Raw genomic sequence first — 19,229 nt, 5'->3', positions numbered from 1 at the left:
AGGATTTTGTCACGAACATATTGTATCACGTCAAATCGAGCCGTACTCTCGGATCTCATTTCTGATCTCAGTGTTCTTGATGTGTCAATGTCTATCTGGGAATACGGTAAGAATTGTGAGTCCAACTTTCGAGCTAGGGAACACTCCTAGTCTAGACTAGCGAGTTTGAGACGTGCACTAAACTACTTACATAGTACCACCCTCGAGGCTTACTGTGTACAAGGAGCCTTTACGGTTTAGCCTTACATATATCTATCTATACGCGGAGTAGAACTTGAGCGTGATTCCTTAGGTAGGATCACATGTTCAAAGAAAACAGCTCATGAATACAAGTTCATGAATACAAGTTAGGTCTATCATCTCGAATAAAAAAGCAAACCGCAAACCCATAACTGTAATCCCTCAATTCCGTACCCCCGTTGACGGACCGGCATGATGTTTATAATCAAATGACAGCCTCGGACACAAGTCCGAGATGCGATAACGATAAGATAAGATAAGATGCCCCTCTCAAGTCAAACTTGATATGGCAACTCTTTTGCACAAGAAGACTTGTAGAAGCTATCAAAAAAATCTAGCAGTCATGTCGATAAAGCACAATTCCACAACCCTTGTCGATCTGGGTTCGTATAAACTCGAGGTGACGGTCCACGGCCCGCCCCGACGCGCCCACAACCCGATTGTGATCATTATTCCCGACATAGGCAGCAGTATCAAAGAAGGGACCGCCGTCACCAAAATGCTAGCAGATTCCATGGCCGTGGTCGAATACGAACGTGACGGATACGGGAAAAGTGAATATGTTCCTTCGGGAGACTCAAGAGCACCTGCGGCCCTAGCTATGGAACTACATACGCTCCTACGAGCTGCGAAAATCGCACCACCTTACATCATGGTCTGCCACTCTCGTGGTGCCAGCATACTGCGGGAATTTACAAAGTTGAGAAACCTTGCTCAATTCAAGGGATTCGTATTTGTGGACGCAAAGACTGGGCCATTAGATCTGTCTATCGAACCGAAACTTTCAAGGTCTGATTCGTTAAAGCTGTGCTATGGAGACTGTCATCGTTTAGGCGAGTCGGCGTGGCAATCTTTATTAGACGAAGAGGCTCGTGCGGGTCATCAAGCAGCAGCTGGAAGGGAAATAGCCGAATACCGTGTCAGTGGAGAAAACTCTGCTGTCATAGACCCGTCCAGTGCTGAACAGCCTGAATACGGACGTGTACCTCTGGTGGTTGTCCAGGCGGATGTTGCGGTTGATACGAGAAAGATATATGGAGAAGGAGAGTGGATGGGAAACGAGACTGAGGCTGACGTCAATGACATGAGAGGAGCTGAACTGAATGGGTTGGGACAAAAGAGTCTTCTGAACTTGTCTGAACGATCACATTATCGATATATAACTGGAGTTGGAGAGCGGATACACTTGGTCTCTCCAGAAACAGTTGCAGATGCTGTAACATGGATCTTGATGCAGTATAGATGTTGATGAATGAGAAAACACGTTGCCCATAGTTACTGTGGGAAATCCTGTAGATCCTAGTGTTCCATCATGAAATCATTTGATACGACGCGTAGTAAGGCCCTGTTGATCGATTGCAAGAGTGACAGGTCCAAGGCCATAATTAAGTATTAAGAATAATATTATTGATTTATTCCAATTCATAATCTGTCTTTTACTATGAGGTTTCGTTATCCTTTGTTGTTAACTGGGTAATTCCTTGTTACTCCCGGGTAGTTCAAACGCTGACGCCATTGTCCGATTTGTGGCTTTTTTTTGAGGAACCGCGCGCTAACCAACCATTTTTGATAAGCGCCAATCCTACGCCATTTGTTTCAGGTTACGTTTCCCGCACAAAAGACATTCACTTTCATCTTATCTCAATGACGATCTTTAATCTCCAAAACATTTTAGGCGCTTCTTTGACAAAGTACCTTGAACTCTTCTCCTTTATCACTAAGTCTGCTCGGACTTCAAGATGCCGACACACCGAAGAAGAGTCGGTAGATGTCTAAGAAAAGAGTCACCCCGCTCTTGAACAGCAAAACTCAAGTTTTTTCTATTCTGAATCTTTCTATTCCTAGAGTCCATCTCGTATAATGAATGCTAATGCAGAGTCCTTGACGTGGTGAGTTGATTTCTCCCTTCTAGATTTGCTTGGCCGCAGAGCCCCAATCATTGGAGGAGCAAGCTTGCAGGGATGAGACCTAGGTCGTGAGTGATGGGCCAACCATAACCTGCATGAGATGATCTGTTTATAGCCGCTCAGTGGCCAGACTAGACTAGAGACGACAAGAGGTTAGACTGAAATGCCAATTATAGCACACAATCACATCACCCTCAGTTCAAACACGAGCCATTGTGCAGGTTTTTTCTTCTTTTTTTGCTCTCGACAGACGAAACATGCTTCTTTGACAGACGATTTGAGACAAGGCATTCTGTTTGTATGTTCATTATTAGAATGTTTCATGCAGAGCTAACGAACTACTCCATCGTTGGGCAACTATCCTTTGCCCAATCACCCCCTGTCATAGGCAAGACAGGGTAGAGAGTGATTGTCAAAGGTGCCGGCGGTCCGACCACAAACAAGGCCACTTTTTCTGCCCACATTCACGTTCATTCATGATCGACCGCGAATCGTCTAGGACGTATTTTTGGATCCTATTGACAATCGACAGTAATACCCACTCATGATCTATAGGCGCTTTCAGCTCATCCAACCACTGACCGCCCTATCAATCCCAATTAGGTATCCCTGAATGACCTCACCCTGCCATGTTCAACATGCAAGCGCCCGTATTCGACGGGGTCTTTCCAATCTTGGATGATACGATGGATTGACACGGAATAAACCAAGCAAGCTGAGATGGATCGAACCTGGTAGTCGATCATTTTCAACATTATCACTTCCTTTGTATAAAGATTCATGTCCATCTCGGCTTCACTCAGTCCTTTCTTTTCATTCCTCAGCATCAAACAACAGTAACAATTTCTACTTTCGTTTTTTCCTTTTCCATTATCTCTTTTCATTCGCTACAACATTCGCTGAACTGTTCAAAATGAGAGGCTTCTACCTTCTCACTGCTGCCATTGGCGCAGTCAACGCTGGAGTTTTAGACTTCCGTCGTCACCAGCCTCAGGGTTACTCAACATCTATCGTTCATGAAACACGAAACTTCGCTGTTCCTGCTGAGAAGCGGACCGACCCTTACCCTCCTCCCGCTGACCAGGGATCTTATCCTCCTCCTGCCGATGAGGGAAGTTATCCTCCTCCTGCCGACCAGGAGAGTGATCTCTACCCTCCCCCGGATGTTCCTGAGAACACTCAGCCTGCTGCGCAGGAATCATCTCAGTATGCCCCTCCTCAACCTACTTCCGAGGCTCCGGTTCCCACCTCTGAGGTTCCCGTCCCTCAAGAGCCTACCTCTGAGGTTGTTGAGAAGGATACTACTCAATATGCTCCACCTCCCGCCGTCCCCACTGTCGCTACCACCGAAGTTCAAGATACCACCGACTATGCTCCTCCTCAGTCTGCAGCCACTGAGACTGTTAGCAAGCCTGCCGTAGATGAGACTACCGAGGCTGCTACTCCCACCAACGTTTATCCTCCTCCCGCCAACACCCCTTCGGATGCTTATCCTCCTCCCGAGAATGCTCCATCCACTGAGGCTGGACAAGAGTCCAGTGCTGAGGCTACTTCTGCCACTGACGTCCCTGTCGAAACTCCTTCTGATGTTTACCCTCCTCCAGAGGGTGTGCCAACCACCGAGTCTGCGCAAGAGCCTACTGCCGATGTCACTACTGCCGATGCCACCACCGCAACTGACCTTTACCCTCCTCCTGCCAACACTCCCTCTGATGCCTATCCTCCTCCAGAGGGCGTCTCAACGACTGAGTCTGCACAAGATTCTACTGCTGATGTAACCACTGATGCTGCCACTGCTGGTGTCACTACCGCAACTGATTTGTACCCTCCTCCTGGTCAAAGTGATACCACCAAGCCCGCTCAAGAGGACTCCACTGAGGCTCTTACTGCTACTTCCGACTACGCTCCTCCCCAGAGCACCGATGTGACTCAAGAGGGATCTACCGTTGTCGACAGCTCCACTGGTGCTTATCCCCCACCCGAGGGTACCAACACTGAGCCTAGCTCGGCGGCTACTACCACTGAGGTTTCCAACGACACCACTGCGCCTGCCCTGCCAGAGACCACTGAAGTTGAGAGCGCCTCTACTACCGATTGGACTACCTCAACCGTTTACACCACCAACGTCTACACAGTGACATCTTGCCCTCCCGAGGTCCCTGACTGCCCCAACAACAAGCACGTCACCACCGAGACCATCGCTGTGTCAACTACCATCTGCCCCGTTACTGAGAAGGGTGAGACTCCTGTTTCTACTCCCGAGTACCAGGCCCCTGGAACCACCGAATCTGAGCACCAGAACACCGAGACTGTTTCTCTGCCCATTGAGACTGAGACTGCTCCCGCCGAATCTGGATCTACTCAACCTGCTGTCGAGTCATCCACTGGTGTCTACCCTCCTCCCGAGGCTGGAACTGAGACTAGTTCTGCTTCTGTCCCTGTAGAGACCGAGACCGAGACTCAGAAGGTCCCCGAGCAGACCGAGACTGTTACTTCCACTGGTGTTTACCCTCCTCCTGCTCAGTCTACCTTTGAGACCACTGAGAGCGCCAAGACCGAGACCGAGACCATTCCTGCCGAGACTGAGTCTGTACCTGCCGAGACTGAGTCTGTACCTGCCGAGACTGAGTCTGTACCTGCCGAGACTGAGACCGTGTCCGTTCCCGTTGGAACTGAGACTGCTCCCGCTGTCGAGTCATCCACTGGTGTATACCCTCCTCCTAAGCCTCACACCGAGACCGCCGGTACTGGAACAGAGACTATCACCGAGAACCCCAGCCAGACTGAGCCAGCTATTGAGACAACCAGCCAATGGACCACCTCGACCGTGTACACAACTACCGTCCGAACCATCACTTCTTGCCCACCTGACATCCCTGACTGCCCTAACAACAAGCATGTCACCACCGAGACCATCGCCATCTCCACAACCATTTGCCCTGTGACTGAGGCCCAGCCTACAAAGCCTGTGACCGTCACCGAGGACAAGCCTGCCACTGAGACCGAGGACAAGCCTGCTACCGAAACTGGAGACAAGCCTGCCACCGAGGCGTCTACTGTCCCCGTCACCGAGTCTGAGGAGCAGCCTACCAAGCCCGTCACTGGACACGAGGGATCCACCAAGCCGGTAACCGAGGAACAGCCCACAGAGACTGAGACTCAGGCTATCACTACCGATGGCAACAAGTACCCTGTTCCTACCGAGAGCGGAGAGCAGTCCACTCGCCCCGTTACTGGCACCGAGGAGCAGCCTGCGCCTACCGAGCCTGCTAGCACCACTGACTGGACTACCTCAACTGTTTACACAACCAACGTCCGCACTGTTACTTCTTGTGCTCCTGATGTGCCTGATTGCCCCGTTACTCCTCATGTCACCACTGAGACGATCGCCATCTCTACCACCGTCTGCCCTGTCACTGAGGTTGTCCCTTCCAAGCCTGTCACCAAGGTCATCATCACCGAGAACGGATCTACCAAGACTATCGCTACGACTGAGGAGCAAGTTACCAAGCCCGCCACCCAGGAGAAGCCCACTGAGGTTATCTCTACTCAGCCTGCTACCGAGGAAAAGCCCACCAAGCCTGCTACTGAGGAACAGCCTACCGAGACTGCTACCAAGCCTGTGACCGGAGGCCAGTCCGAAGCTGGATCTACTCAGCCTGCTTCTCCTTCTACTACTGAGTGGACCACTTCAACTGTCTACACAACTAACATCCGCACTGTCACTTCTTGCGCGCCTGATGTTCCCGATTGCCCTGTCACTCCTCACGTCACCACCGAGACCATTGCTATTTCTACCACCATCTGCCCCGTGACTGAGCAGCAGACCAAGCCCCATGCCACTGAGCCCAAGCCTACTGAGCCCAAGCCCACCGAGCCCAAGCCCACCGAGCCCCAGGCTACCGGACCTCAGCCTACTGAGCCAGCCAAGACCACTGGTTACACTACCTCAACTGTTTACACTACCAGTGTTCGAACTGTCACTACCTGCGGCCCCGAGGTTCCTGACTGCCCATTGACCCCTCACGTTACTACCGAGACTATTGCCATCTCTACTACCGTGTGCCCTGTCACCGAGGAACAGTCCAAGCCTACCAAGCCTGCTGGCGAGCAGCCTTCTGAGCCTGAGAAGCCCCAGGAACCCGAGCAACCTGCTCCTACCAAGCCTGCTGGTGGCAACGAGCCTTACCCAGTTCCTACTCAGCACATCGTGACAACTGGTTACTCCACCTCTACCATCTACACGACCGCCATCCGCACCGTCACGGCCTGCGCTCCTGGTATTGCCAACTGCCCCGAAGGTCCCCACGTCGTCACTGAGACCATCGCGCTCTCGACCACTCTCTGCCCCGTCACCAAGACCCAGATTGTCCCCGGACCTGGAGCCACCTATGGTCCTCGTCCTGGTAACATGACGTCCACTCTTTACACGACCAAGTACTTCACTGTCACTGCCTGCCCTCCTCAGGTCACAGACTGCCCTATCGGCCAGGTCACTTCCGCCGTCTACGCCACAGCCACCACTCAGATTCAGCAGTGGAACCCTTCCCACTCTGGCGTCTACCAGCCTCCCGCTCCCACCAAGGTTATCCCTCCTACCGTGTCTACGACTTATGTCCCCGGCAACCATGGTGACCAGGAGACTACCTTCCGCTACGAGACTCCTGTGCACACTCCTAAGCCCATCTCGACCAAGCCCATCTCGACCAAGTCTATCTTGACCAAGCCCATCGAGACTCCTCAGCCTGTTGAGACTCCCCACACAACTGCTTCCGAGAAGCCATCTGCTCCTTACTACCCTCCTCCTCCTTACTAAGGACATGAAAATTAGCATTCCATGAGTCTGGAACCAGGATGCTCCCTTGCATATATTTAGAATGACATCTTATCACGATCTTCACGACTTGTTTTGTATTTAGATTTCTGTTATATTCTGTACATGAGAAGCATTTAGCTTAGATAGCAATAGCGTCAATACGACATACATCTTTCCTTGTTACATAGTTACTGTCCCTGAATTGAACTTGATTCTATGGTGTTTAAACTGAAATGCAAGCTTTGAACACGATCTCGACCTCCAACTATAACGCTAATCTGACAACGCAGGTCAATAAATCGGATCACACATTGTATTTTACAATAGCCAATCTTTTCAATAAGAACGCATACGCTTTAACCAATAGAGATTTGCATAAATATCAACAAAGCAAAGACTTGAGCAATATTATCAGGTTATCGTTTTCCGATGTCAGCTTCTGACGTATCAGGTACCAGAACAGGCCATTTCCATGCATGTCTTACTTCCCCAAAAGGGCAGGTAAAGCGGCCTTTTTAATCGAAACACAATGCTGTATGTTTGAAGCAGCAAGGCAGGTTAGACCGTTGTATCAGGATATTAAAATCACTTGATTAGTAATTTCAATAAAGGTGACAAGTTACAGCAGCTCGCCATCAACAGTAATCTCAGCCTCCGTGTTTGGTCCATATTACTCAATCGTTATCTAGTAGTGTGCCACCCCCAACCCCAAAGAGGTATTCGAAAACAGTCCGGGCTGAGAGTGTATGGTGTATGTATGGTGATTGCAACGCAAACATGTCTCACTTGCAGGAATTTCGTTGGTGACGAAGCCTCGACTCGTAAAGCAAACTGCAGTGCTCACCCCACGCAAAGTGTGTAATATGTGCATTTGGAAACTGCATGTTGGTGATAAAGACGTCAGAGACAAGAGAAAATATCACTATTTTTCTTTTTTCGCTTGGAAAGGGGGGCACATGATGCACTATACTGCAGACGAGGCTGACTCTTGGCGGCTGTGTGAAGCCCTATAGAGTATATGCAGGTCTCACTCCTGCCATTCGTATGGAAATTAGGTGATCGATTGGCCAAAGAAAACGCATGAGAGATGAATTCATCACATATCACGAGACTTAGCGCTTCCCGTTATGCAGCCGAAGTTGATCAAGATAAGGCAATCATTATGGGTCTCTGAAATGGACTTGGTACTCAGCGGGGAAGTCAATACATATAGAGGCATATGTCCAGTAGTCCATCGTCTTCGTCCATTAGGATGATCTACCTTTATCATATTATCATCTGAAGACAACCCACTGCCACGACAAACAATGGACTTTCCCGATATGTCAACATTCAAAACACCTGGCGGCATCGCCATGACTATGCTAGTCCTTGGAGCCTTTTGGTGGCTCGTGACAGCATTAATCGCCTGGAATCGGCTCCGACACATCCCAGGCCCATGGTTCGCAAGATTCAGCTACATTTGGGTTAGCTGGACAGAATGGAGCGGCCAACAACACCAATCATTCCTGGATATTGACAAAAAGTACGGCTCACTGGTGCGTATTGGTCCAGAGCTTCTTGTCACTTCAGACGTGGAGGTTGTCAAGCGCATGTCTGGAAGAAAAAGTACCTATAGCAAAGGAACATGGGTTGACGGTGTCCGGTTGAACCCTTACAACGACACCATGTTCAGTGTACGAGATCCTCATGAGCATGATCAAGTCAAAGCTCGTCTTGCGCCTGCGTACAGTGGTCGTGACACGCCTCAGCTCGAAGATGCCGTCGATCAGCAAGTCAACAACCTGGTTGCACTCATCCGTGGTCGTTATGCTTCCAACCCCGCTTGTGGCGAGTTTCGCGAAATGTCTCTCATCAACGTCTTGTCTTATTTCACACTAGATGTCATTTCCAAGGTCGCGTTGGGGACCGAGTTTGGGTGTTGTGCTTCAGACTCTGATCCGTATCACTTCTACGATACGGTAGCTGAGCATATGCCATTTATGGCGGTGACAAGTGACGTGCCATGGATTCGAGCCGTGTTATATTCTCCTACGTTTCTGAAATACTTTGGTCCCAAGGACACTGATCCCAATGGAATCGGTCCTTTGATGAAGTTTGTCTTCCCTGGCACAATAAGTACTTGTACTGACGGTTATCAAGAGTTACCAACGACAACGTTCGAGCACACTACAGTCAAGAACAAAACGAAAAGACTGACATTTTGGTATGTATAGTTCGTTCTACTATGTAAAGTTGATGATTTGCTAATCTCTTATGCCTCGTTTCTTGCAGAGCTCCTTCAAAGCCCATGGACTTTCTGAAGGCGATGCCCAATCTGAAGCACTGTTTGTGTTTGTTGCAGGATCAGACACTACCGCAGCAGCTCTCCGTGTCACTCTATTCTATGTCATCTCATCACCTCGCATTTACCGAAAACTCAAAGACGAGATCCGAAAGGCGATAGACGAGGGTCGCGCCTCTAGTCCCATCACCCTTGCTCAGGCACGAGAGCTGCCTTATCTACAAGTAAGTATACCAGTATAAACCCGAAACCAATATGTTCCCGGACTAACTAATGGAAGGCGGTTATTTATGAAGGTCTTCGTATTCGACCAGTAAGCACAGGACAACAGGCCAAAGAAGTACCACCAGGTGGTGACACTATCAACGGATACTTTGTCCCCGAAGGCACAGCCATTGCTACCAACTTCTCCGCCATTATGGGCTCAAAGGAGCTATTTGGACCAGACACTGATGTCTTTAGACCCGAACGTTTTATCGGTCTCCCAGGCCCTGATCTTGCCGAGATGCGTCGCAACGTTGAGATGAACTTTGGCCACGGGCGCTGGATGTGCGCTGGGAAGCCGATAGCCTTGATGGAGCTGCACAAAGTCTATTTCGAGGTAAGACTGAGATACAGAAGATGTAGGTGCTCGTGATGTATGCTAATGTATGACGGACAGTTGCTTCGGGTATTTGACTTTCAGCTCACTGAACCACTTCAGCCTATGACGTCCGAGAGTTATGCTCTGTTCCGAGATCATGGACTCAAAGTTCGTGTTACGATGGCAGAGGACATGGAGTGAAGTTTCATTCACTACAAGATGAGATGTCGACGAAAGGAAATGGGGGTTGGGAATGGGTAATGCATCATGTTTCTAGAATTTTCTACACATGATAAGATCTCTTCGATTGCGTGATAAGGCTTGAATGTCAACAGAACTTTAATACTCACTGGAATGTACATAATAACCATCTTTACATTGACTTTCTTCAAACAACTCTACTGCCACCCAAAGTCAAACTCTTATCTCGGTTGGCCAGTCTCACATTCCCTCTACGTCTCATGACTTACTATTCTTAGTCCCGAAGGAATGGTCATGTGGGGGTACAAATGCGACTCGTGCCGATCTCAGGTAGCGTAAGCCTTAAGTCATCAAGTAATACAGTGCGTTCTGTGGCTTGTGTGAAACCTTGTTGGCTACGATCTCTCCAACGATCTGAGACAAGTTACGCCATCAAGGTAATACAATTACCCTCGATCTTCAATCTTGTGCAACACACGAGTGAAGTTGATGACAGATAATGGGGTTGTACAAGAGCGGTCATACCGTATACAAAAACGAGGGACGGAACGGGGTTTGTCTGCAATTGACCCCAACTATTTCGACCTCAACTCCTCTTCGACTTATCACAATTGAGTTTGTTAATTGAACTATCTTCTTGCTCACGAGGCTTGATCTGTCTAAAGACGTGTCTCGATCGGATTGAACCAGCAGAATAATCTTATTCTATACCAACCACCTGTCACTTCTTATAAACTCCCCTTCCCCGTCCCCTTCTCCCGATCACCACTTTCAATCCACATCGTATCAACACAAGCCAAAATGTCGACCATGGACAAGATCTTCGCTGGCCATGCCCAGCGCAAGGCCACCCTCGAGGGAAGTGACAACGTCTACGCCAAAGGCATCGCCTGGATCCAAGGCGAGTTTGTCCCCCTCAACGAAGCCCGCATTCCCATGATGGACCAAGGTTTCATGCATGGCGATTTGACCTACGATGTGCCTTCAGTTTGGGACGGCCGTTTCTTCCGTCTTGATGAGCATCTCGACCGTCTTGAGGCAAGCGTCAAGAAAATGCGAATGCAGTTCCCTATTCCCCGCGATGAGATCAGAATGGCTCTTCTCGACATGCTGGCCAAGAGTGGGATCAAGGATGCTTTCGTTGAGCTGATTGTCACTCGTGGCTTGAAGCCTGTTCGTGAGGCTAAGCCTGGTGAGGTATTGAAGAACCACCTCTACTTGATCGTCCAACCCTATGTCTGGGTCATGAGTCCCGAGGCTCAGTATCACGGCGGTAATGCCATCATCGCACGAACCGTTCGTCGCATCCCTCCTGGCTCTATGGACCCCACCATCAAGAACCTTCAATGGAATGATTTCACCCGCGGCATGTTCGAAGCCTACGACCGTGGAGCGCAATACCCTTTCCTCACCGACGGCGACACAAACATCACCGAAGGATCTGGTTTCAACGTTGTCTTTATCAAGGACAAGGTTCTTTACACCCCCGATCGAGGAGTTCTGCAGGGAATTACAAGAAAGAGCGTCATTGACGCTGCCAAATGGTGTGGTCACGAGGTTCGCGTTGAGAATGTCCCTGTTGAGATGGCCTATGAAGCCGATGAGATTCTCATGTGTACCACTGCTGGAGGAATCATGCCCATTACCACCATGGACGGAAAACCCGTCAAGGACGGAAAGGTCGGGCCTGTCACAAAGGCCATCTGGGATCGATACTGGGCGATGCACTGGGAGGATGAGTTCAGCTTCAAGATTGACTACCAGAAACTGAAGCTGTAGTGGCATGGGATCAACGTTGTATTATGCCTATACTCCTTACTCAAAATCCTGGGTATGATGGTATGATTGTTTAGTTCTGCCCGTATCAGACCGCTTGTTTTGCCTTTCCATGACAATTGCCTCTATAACAATATTACCTACACCACGGACATGACGGTACTATTTATCGGTGTCGTTTCGGACTCCGGTGCGGGGAAAACCTCTACGGCACGCAGAACTGTGGAGTTTCAACTGTAAAGCCAACTATCCCTGCAGACAACATCCATGTCCGCGGACAATCCGCGTCTCTTGAGCAACAGATTCAATGCCAGATTTGGTCTCTCTATATCCGTTCTTAATACTGAAATGCTGATGAGTCATGATGATTGGACTGATTTTGGACAATACTGTAACGTGGAGTCATGACGTGGCCCAAAAACACCGGGCATGCCGGAAACCTGAATCTGATGCCCTGATCAGATCTCTCGTAGATCTCCCATAAAGACTCTAGAAAACCCGGTATTCTCTCTGTTAGACCTAGATAAGAATGAAGAGTAACTTTCTTCATATTCCCCTTTAGCAGATTCATACTTCATCAACCATCGTCTCATTTTTCACCGTATCGACGTGAAATTTCATACCCACATATCAGCGAAGGCATCATCATCATCATCATCAAGATGGCAGACAGCTACGCACAAGTTCCCTCTGGGGCTCTCGTCCAGCCAAGGCCTTTCAAAGTGACAATAGATGATGAAAAGGTTGATGAGCTCAAGCTGCTTATCAAGCTTGGCAAGATCGCACCGCCTACCTATGAGTCTACGCAGAAGGAGAAGAACTTTGGCATCACTCATCAATGGCTCACAGATGCTAAAGCTGCTTGGATGAAGTTTGACTGGTATGTTGATGCAAACAAAAGGATATGCTTCACTTGGAACTCAACCTGGTAGCTGACCATCTTCATACAGGCGAGCTGCCGAAAAGCATATCAACTCATACAACCACTGGATAGTACCTATCCATGATACAAAGGGCGCCTTTGATATGCATTTCACTGGCATCTTCTCAAAAAAGCCAGACGCTGTCCCTTTGGTGATGGTTCACGGCTGGCCAGGTAGTTTCCTAGAGTTTCTCAAGATCCTGTCGATTCTGAAGAATCGCTACACTCCCGAAACGCTCCCATACCATGTCATCGTTCCATCCTTGCCAGGATTCGCCTTTTCAAGTAAGCCACCAATGGACAAAGATTTTGGCGCTGAGGATTTTACCCGCTTGATCAATACACTCATGGTCCAATTGGGCTTTGGAAGTGGTTATATCGCCCAGGGCGGTGATCTCGGGAGCATGGTAGCTCGTCAGCTTGTTGCAAACTATGAAGAGTGCAAAGGTATGTGACAGTATACTTAACAGTTGTAAGTCAAGCTAACGGTTACTCTCAGCCATGCATATCAACCTGTGCATGATTCCTGAACCAGCCGATGTCAAAGGCGAAATCACAGAAGCCGAAAAGAAAGCCCTTGTGCGTGGCGAAGAATTCGCGAAGCGAGGCTCAGCATATGCCATGACCCATGCCACCAAGCCAAGCACAATCGGTCTTGTCCTTTCATCGTCGCCCTTGGCACTCTTGGCCTGGATCGGCGAGAAATTTCGCGACTGGACAGACGAAGAACCTCCTATTGATGAGACCCTAACCTCTGTCTCATTATACTGGCTCACTGACACGTTTCCAACGTCAATCTATGCGTACCGCCAAATTCCTGCATTTGGTGGTGCCCCTGCCAGACCGGAACCGAAGATCACCAAGCCGTTTGGCTACAGCTGGTTTCCACAAGAAATTGCGCCTAAGCCTGTCGCCTGGGCCGCGACTCTAGGAAATCTAGTATATTACAAGAGGCATGAGCGTGGTGGCCATTTTGCTGCCCTGGAGAGACCAGAGGAGTTGTTGGAGGCTGTGGACGAATTTGTGAAGCAAATTTCTGCTGATGGAAGTTTGAAAATTTGAGGTAGTGGTCAATATGGTTAGCAAAGATTCAAATCACTATGACGGCATTCTACTGCACAAATCACTTGGTAGCTGCAGATCTTTGACGATGACACAGAAGTTAACCCTCACTCTAGAAAAGACCGTTCAACGGAATGAGTTGATTGCAAGCCATGTATTTCACTTCCGATCTTGTCAAGACATCTGAATAGAGTATTAATGCCATAGAAGTCTTTCGTATCCGAAGCCCATAATCTCTAGACATGATTTTCGTACATTACCTCTGCTTTCACAAACTTACCCTATGGCTCACGCATTGCTTTGGCTGCTTAGGAGCGTTCATTTCAGTCCAGCCGCTTCATTTCACGTGATGAAGCACCATCGCATACCAATGCTTCGAAGAATGCTCAACCCCAGTAACGACATGGGATCGGGGCTCAGGGGCCCTGCAGCCGACGAGCCGGATCCTCGTATAATCCAACGCCGCCAAACAATAGTCTTGTCACTGGAAAAGCTTAGAATGGTGCAGTTGTAATCATGCAATGCTGGATTCACTCATATCCAGTCGTATGAAACATTGCAGGGCCTTGGAGAGACTGTACAGGTACTTCGGGTGCCGCACAACGCCGACAGTCCGAGCGCGACCTTCTCTCTGTGCTACCGATGTCGGTGAATAACTGCGTCACCAATGATCAGACAATATCGATCATGGGCAATACCGATGAGACCAGTCTGGACCCTGAGAACGGGAATCTGGGACCATGTCTCGGCGCGTAGGTTTTACCCCGGAATCAATAAGAGATAGGACTAGCACCATCGGATACGATACCCCATCGTCACTTGCGGGGAACTGGGGCATTTCAGCCTCTACATGGCCGAGAGAACGAATCGCGTCTCAACCCAGATCTCCAGTGGCAACAGGTACCCTCATCCTTTTTACCGATCATACATGGGATCATCCGTTGTCTTACCATTTGCAAGGGAATAAAGAAACTGTTGCCAGTGTGCCTGGGGCTTGGAAACGGACTATTGACCTCGTTTATCGCGTCATTGGCTGGGTCTGCAGTAGTTGAGCTTTAGAATTCAGCCACTCAGCCAGTCGCCGAATTTGGTCAAGAAGCAATAATGTAATTGAAAAACCTTCACGCATCTCGTCACCGAGAATACTCTATGTCGCTGGGTCCAATCATACGTGGGGTGTGAGAGGTCCGCCTGGTAGTCGACCACGTTTCCTTCCTCAAGTGTAATCTTGTTAAACACATGTCAATGCCCAAAATGCCTTCACTTGAACATGTTCACGAGCAATATCTAACTATCAAACGCCCTAAAACCCCGGGTTTCCTTTGTCTGTGCGGGGTGCCGTTCCAGCTGAAATATCCCAGTCATCGCCAACAGAAACTCAAGCTCCACGTCTTGCATGCCCTTTGCTGCTACATATTCGATTTAACTAAATTGAGGGAAGTGGCTATTGGGTTTAAATCGACAAGGATTCTTTTTGTGTTGTTCCCGCCACACATAGTTTCTATCCAATCTGGGATGGTAGACCAGGCCATCGGGGCACTAGTTCGTGTTGACCTAGTCTTGTTTGGGACCACGACATTCAACGCTTTTGTCAAAGCCCGAGATCCGAAGACGTGAGCTGAACAGCTTGAGGCGTTTTGCTTATCACAAGGGATGTGATTAGGCGTTGCGGTTGCAACACAAACCACCAAGACAGCAAGACTAGTAGGTTGTATAGGACACTCAGCTGGTTACCCCTTCAAGGCGAGAATCACTTCTTCGTCAAAGAGGTTGTCAGATTAGTCGATCTCCAGGAGCTAAATTCCCTTAACACATTTGCAACCTGAGTCTTGACCATACCACTCTGGGCGAAAAGTTTCCTGCCATGCTAGCCTCTTGGCCATTGTCAACGGTCACAAAAACCGCTAGGAATGCACGGTTCAGGTGAGGCTCTAGCTTAACGTTGCTTTCCACAGATCTGGAAAGCTGAACATATTGTTGGGAATCACAGCGCGGATATTGTCACCCAATCTGGATAGCTACAAAGGGTGGGAAAACATTATTGTCTTTGGTACCATATTCGTATTGTGAAGAACTTCAAACAATGGTTCAGCTGGAGTTTTATCACTCAGTTCTCAAATTCGAACAAAGACAAGGTATATAGAAACAATACGTATACTAAGGCAAATATGGCCTTGCACCGTTATGAGTGCCTATATACGGTGACATAGTACACATGAAACTACTCGAGGTACAAGCCCATGGCAAAAAGATACAAAAAGGAGTGAAATAACAAAAAGGTACAAAAGGAGTGAAATAACAAAACGATACAAAATGGAGTGAAATAGCAAAACAACGTGGTGTCTCGGCATCAAACAGTCGGTTATACACTAAGCCTTGTACCCCTTGCCACCCTTTCCTCCCTTTCCGCCCTTTCCACCCTTGTAGATGTTGATGTTGATAGTGACAGGAGCATTGAAATCAATTTCACCAATGCACATTTGAAACTAGGAAAATCATAAGCAAAGTCTGAGAGGGGGTTGGTTTATGAAACTTACGCCGCTGTTGTTGTTGCAGCAAATGATCTTTGCGGTACAAACTTCAGAGTTGGAGCATGTTTGGACTGAACAATGTTGAGCTGGAGTATCAAGTAAAGCAAAGCAGTGCATAACTTACCACCGTTGCCGTCAGTGGTGCAGCAGAACTGGGTTCCAGAGGAACAGGCGTTGCCTTGCTGATTGCCGCCAGTGGAAGGACAGTTGCTACCGCCCTTGGCAGCAGTCTTCTCAGCTCCTTGGATGGATTAGACTTGAGAGGTGTGGGATTTCTTGGTTTACAACTTACGTCTAAGAGCGGGCAATCTGGGCAATGGGAGATCGCCAACCGTTGGAGCTCGAGGTACAATATCGCGAGTCTCAACTTCAGCGGCCGGTTCAGCGAAAGGAGTCGCGATAGCGCCGTTGAGCATGGCGATGATGCCGACGAAAAGAGTGAAAAATTGCATGGTGATGGTAAAGATTGCTAACTTGGGACAAGTAGCTAAAGGGAGGAGTCTTTGTTTGAGAAAGAGTGTGTAGGGTGAAGAGGAGCGGTGCAGAGAAAAATGAAGCTAGAGACAATGAATTGGTAGCGATGGTGATGTCGATGCTGAATGAGTCGGGTAGAGCGAGACATAGGATGATATTTGTGCAGAAACTTTGTGTTCAGACTTTGGTGCCTGCATTGGCGCGTTGTATGAGGGTGGCGGGTGGAAGTATGGTTCAGATCTATTGAAACGCCTTTTGTGTTTTCACCTGTTGTTATGACAGACTATGACATAAGTAAGTTGAGGCTGACCTTCGTATAGAACGAGGTCAATGCGTCCGCATACGATAGTGGACCTCCAATACTATTGACTAACATGCAAGCTACCGATGAGGGGCGCCAATAATCGACTATGGCTTCAACTTTGTGACTTTGGCTGACTTTGATCTCGACAATTCTGTCAGCAGAGTCCCTCATGTGCCATTGAATCACATTGTATCACATTGAATCACACTGATGCACTTGCCAAACTAGATCTGGTGAGTCTTCTGATCTGTACCTGTTTGTTGACCCAAGCCCGTCAGCATCTGGGCTTGATCTCGACTTTCTCTTCTCCACCTCAGCTGAGTGTTGTGTATCTGGTGGCCTTTGTTGTCCTGATCTATGGCTTAACCGTTGGTCAGGAACAAGGGCAACCAGTAGAAACCCCTCTTCGGGACCATTAACCTTTCTCCGACGTTGTAACAACGTGTACGACATCCATTTGTCAGTCTGAAGAGCATGCCATCCAACGCAGAGAAACACAGAGTTGACCCGAACTACCGTACTTGTTACAATGTATAGAACTTTTAGTAGCCCAAGACAAAATGGAGATACCCTCACTCTTTTCTTCGATTCAACACTTTAACGCCTTGAACCCTTAGCCAGGAACACGAAAGAGAGTATGACTGAGATCTTGCCGTTGCAGCAGTCCATTCCCATAAACGCAGGTCTAGTCCTTCCAGGTCGGGCTGTCGGGCTGGCATCGCCATTTCTTTGTGCACACCAAGCATCATGCATGAAGCCGTTACATCTACTGTTGGCGCTAAGTCTACAACGTTGTTTTCCTCAACGGCAGAAAAGTCTCCGAGTGACATTCAACCATGCAGGTATACTCAACCCCGTAAGCTTTGGCGTACAATGCAATGCATCTTTAGCATCGGCCAACCGTTGTGCTTGTTGTTCACCCGTGTACCAACCACCGAAATACAATCCATGTGTCTCAACCTCGTAGATTGTCCTCGTCGTCGGGTCGTCGGTGCATTAGTCCATGCTCACAAAGGCCACTCCACAAGCTGCAGCTTTGGACCCTATCTAGACCCAGGTCTCGATTCAGCCTACTGCTGTTCTCCTCCAACTATTTCACGATGTTTACCAAATTGTGGGGTTTTGAGGCTTCAGAGTGAGCTTACTCCTGCATCATTATTGCTTTGACGATGGTGTCGAGAACGGAAAAGACTTCGATAGTTCAATATTCAGCTGATGAAAATGATCTTTGGCGTCAGGACCTCACGATGATGGGCTGTCCGAAGTTCCAAGAGGTTCAGCTCGGAGGTTGGTGCAATGATCTAGACTCCAAAGACACAGCGATGCGTTGTTCATAACATCAAAACGAGACAAAACATCGATTTTGTATGACAAGAAATGAATATATAAACGAGCCTCTCCTCCGTCTTCAAACATCTTTCCTCATCACTCACTCTCAACTCATTCACTCAACAACATCCTCAGCTCAACCTTTCAACACTCTCTTTCGAGACCAACACTTTCAAACCTTCAACATGAAGTTCTCCGCTCTCGCCATCATTGCCCTCGCTACCGGTGCTATTGCCATGCCCAGCAACAACAAGCCCACCAAGCCCACCAAGCCTGAGAAGCCTGAGAAGCCTGAGAAGCCCGAGCGTCCCAACAATACCAACAACAACAACAACAACCAGAACAACTCTTGTGGCAATGGCCAGTCTCTCTACTGCTGTTACAACGAGGGCACCAAGAAGAACGATGTCACTTGCGTTTCCTTCTCCCAGGGTGGCCTTGGTGGCATTTGCAACGGTATCCAGGTCTGCTGCCAGAACAACGTAAGTAACCCAAACAACCAACATACAGTCTCCGGTTTGCTGACTACAGATACAGAACGGAAAGCAGGGCTGCAACGTTGGCAACGGAGGTGGCAAGATCACATTCAAGCAGGAGTCTAGTGGATCCTTCCCCCTTTTCTAAACAGCTTACATCAAGCACAACAGTCGATCACATCAAACATTTTTCACCATCATGGATCGACACTCACAAACACTTACGCTCCTTACGACAAGTCACGATCATTTTATGATACTTCATTGGTATATATGCTTCTTACGAGGGATGAGAAAGGGATGAGCTTTGGAAGGAGATTCGCT

The 19,229-nt window shown here is 48.6% G+C and overlaps 7 protein-coding genes across 7 annotated transcripts; 6 read left to right on the top strand and 1 right to left on the bottom strand.

Annotated features, from left to right (window-relative positions):
• Positions 1-583: 583 nt before the first annotated feature.
• FSST1_004634 (alpha/beta fold hydrolase) lies at positions 584-1,489 on the top strand (the record flags this gene model as incomplete). The annotated part of the gene is made up of 1 exon (XM_083230829.1): positions 584-1,489. The coding sequence occupies one exon, from the start codon at positions 584-586 to the stop codon at positions 1,487-1,489; it is 906 nt and encodes a 301-aa protein (XP_083088064.1).
• A 1,571-nt stretch (positions 1,490-3,060) lies between these two features.
• FSST1_004633 (uncharacterized protein) lies at positions 3,061-6,963 on the top strand (the record flags this gene model as incomplete). The annotated part of the gene is made up of 1 exon (XM_083230828.1): positions 3,061-6,963. The coding sequence occupies one exon, from the start codon at positions 3,061-3,063 to the stop codon at positions 6,961-6,963; it is 3,903 nt and encodes a 1,300-aa protein (XP_083088063.1).
• A 1,307-nt stretch (positions 6,964-8,270) lies between these two features.
• FSST1_004632 (cytochrome P450) lies at positions 8,271-10,031 on the top strand (the record flags this gene model as incomplete). The annotated part of the gene is made up of 5 exons (XM_083230827.1): positions 8,271-9,058; positions 9,106-9,169; positions 9,238-9,471; positions 9,528-9,848; positions 9,909-10,031. The coding sequence occupies 5 exons, from the start codon at positions 8,271-8,273 to the stop codon at positions 10,029-10,031; spliced, it is 1,530 nt and encodes a 509-aa protein (XP_083088062.1).
• An 801-nt stretch (positions 10,032-10,832) lies between these two features.
• On the top strand, positions 10,833-11,810 carry FSST1_004631 (aminotransferase; the record flags this gene model as incomplete). Its single annotated transcript, XM_083230826.1, has 1 exon — positions 10,833-11,810. The coding sequence occupies one exon, from the start codon at positions 10,833-10,835 to the stop codon at positions 11,808-11,810; it is 978 nt and encodes a 325-aa protein (XP_083088061.1).
• A 659-nt stretch (positions 11,811-12,469) lies between these two features.
• On the top strand, positions 12,470-13,791 carry FSST1_004630 (Alpha/Beta hydrolase protein; the record flags this gene model as incomplete). Its single annotated transcript, XM_083230824.1, has 3 exons — positions 12,470-12,687; positions 12,758-13,176; positions 13,229-13,791. 3 exons carry the CDS (start codon positions 12,470-12,472, stop codon positions 13,789-13,791), a joined length of 1,200 nt encoding a protein of 399 aa, XP_083088060.1.
• A 2,369-nt stretch (positions 13,792-16,160) lies between these two features.
• On the bottom strand, positions 16,161-16,774 carry FSST1_004629 (uncharacterized protein; the record flags this gene model as incomplete). Its single annotated transcript, XM_083230823.1, has 4 exons — positions 16,161-16,277; positions 16,329-16,393; positions 16,447-16,563; positions 16,615-16,774. The coding sequence occupies 4 exons, from the start codon at positions 16,772-16,774 to the stop codon at positions 16,161-16,163; spliced, it is 459 nt and encodes a 152-aa protein (XP_083088059.1).
• A 1,840-nt stretch (positions 16,775-18,614) lies between these two features.
• Positions 18,615-19,053, top strand: FSST1_004628 (hydrophobin; the record flags this gene model as incomplete). The annotated part of the gene is made up of 2 exons (XM_083230822.1): positions 18,615-18,911; positions 18,961-19,053. The coding sequence occupies 2 exons, from the start codon at positions 18,615-18,617 to the stop codon at positions 19,051-19,053; spliced, it is 390 nt and encodes a 129-aa protein (XP_083088058.1).
• Positions 19,054-19,229: the final 176 nt, after the last annotated feature.

Source organism: Fusarium sambucinum, chromosome I (genome assembly GCF_050947815.1).
Source record: "Fusarium sambucinum isolate potato_lamoka chromosome I, whole genome shotgun sequence".
In the NCBI taxonomy this organism is placed as follows: domain Eukaryota; kingdom Fungi; phylum Ascomycota; class Sordariomycetes; order Hypocreales; family Nectriaceae; genus Fusarium; species Fusarium sambucinum.
The sequence above is the reverse complement of the archived record's forward strand: the minus strand, read 5'-3'. Positions and strand labels throughout refer to the sequence as shown.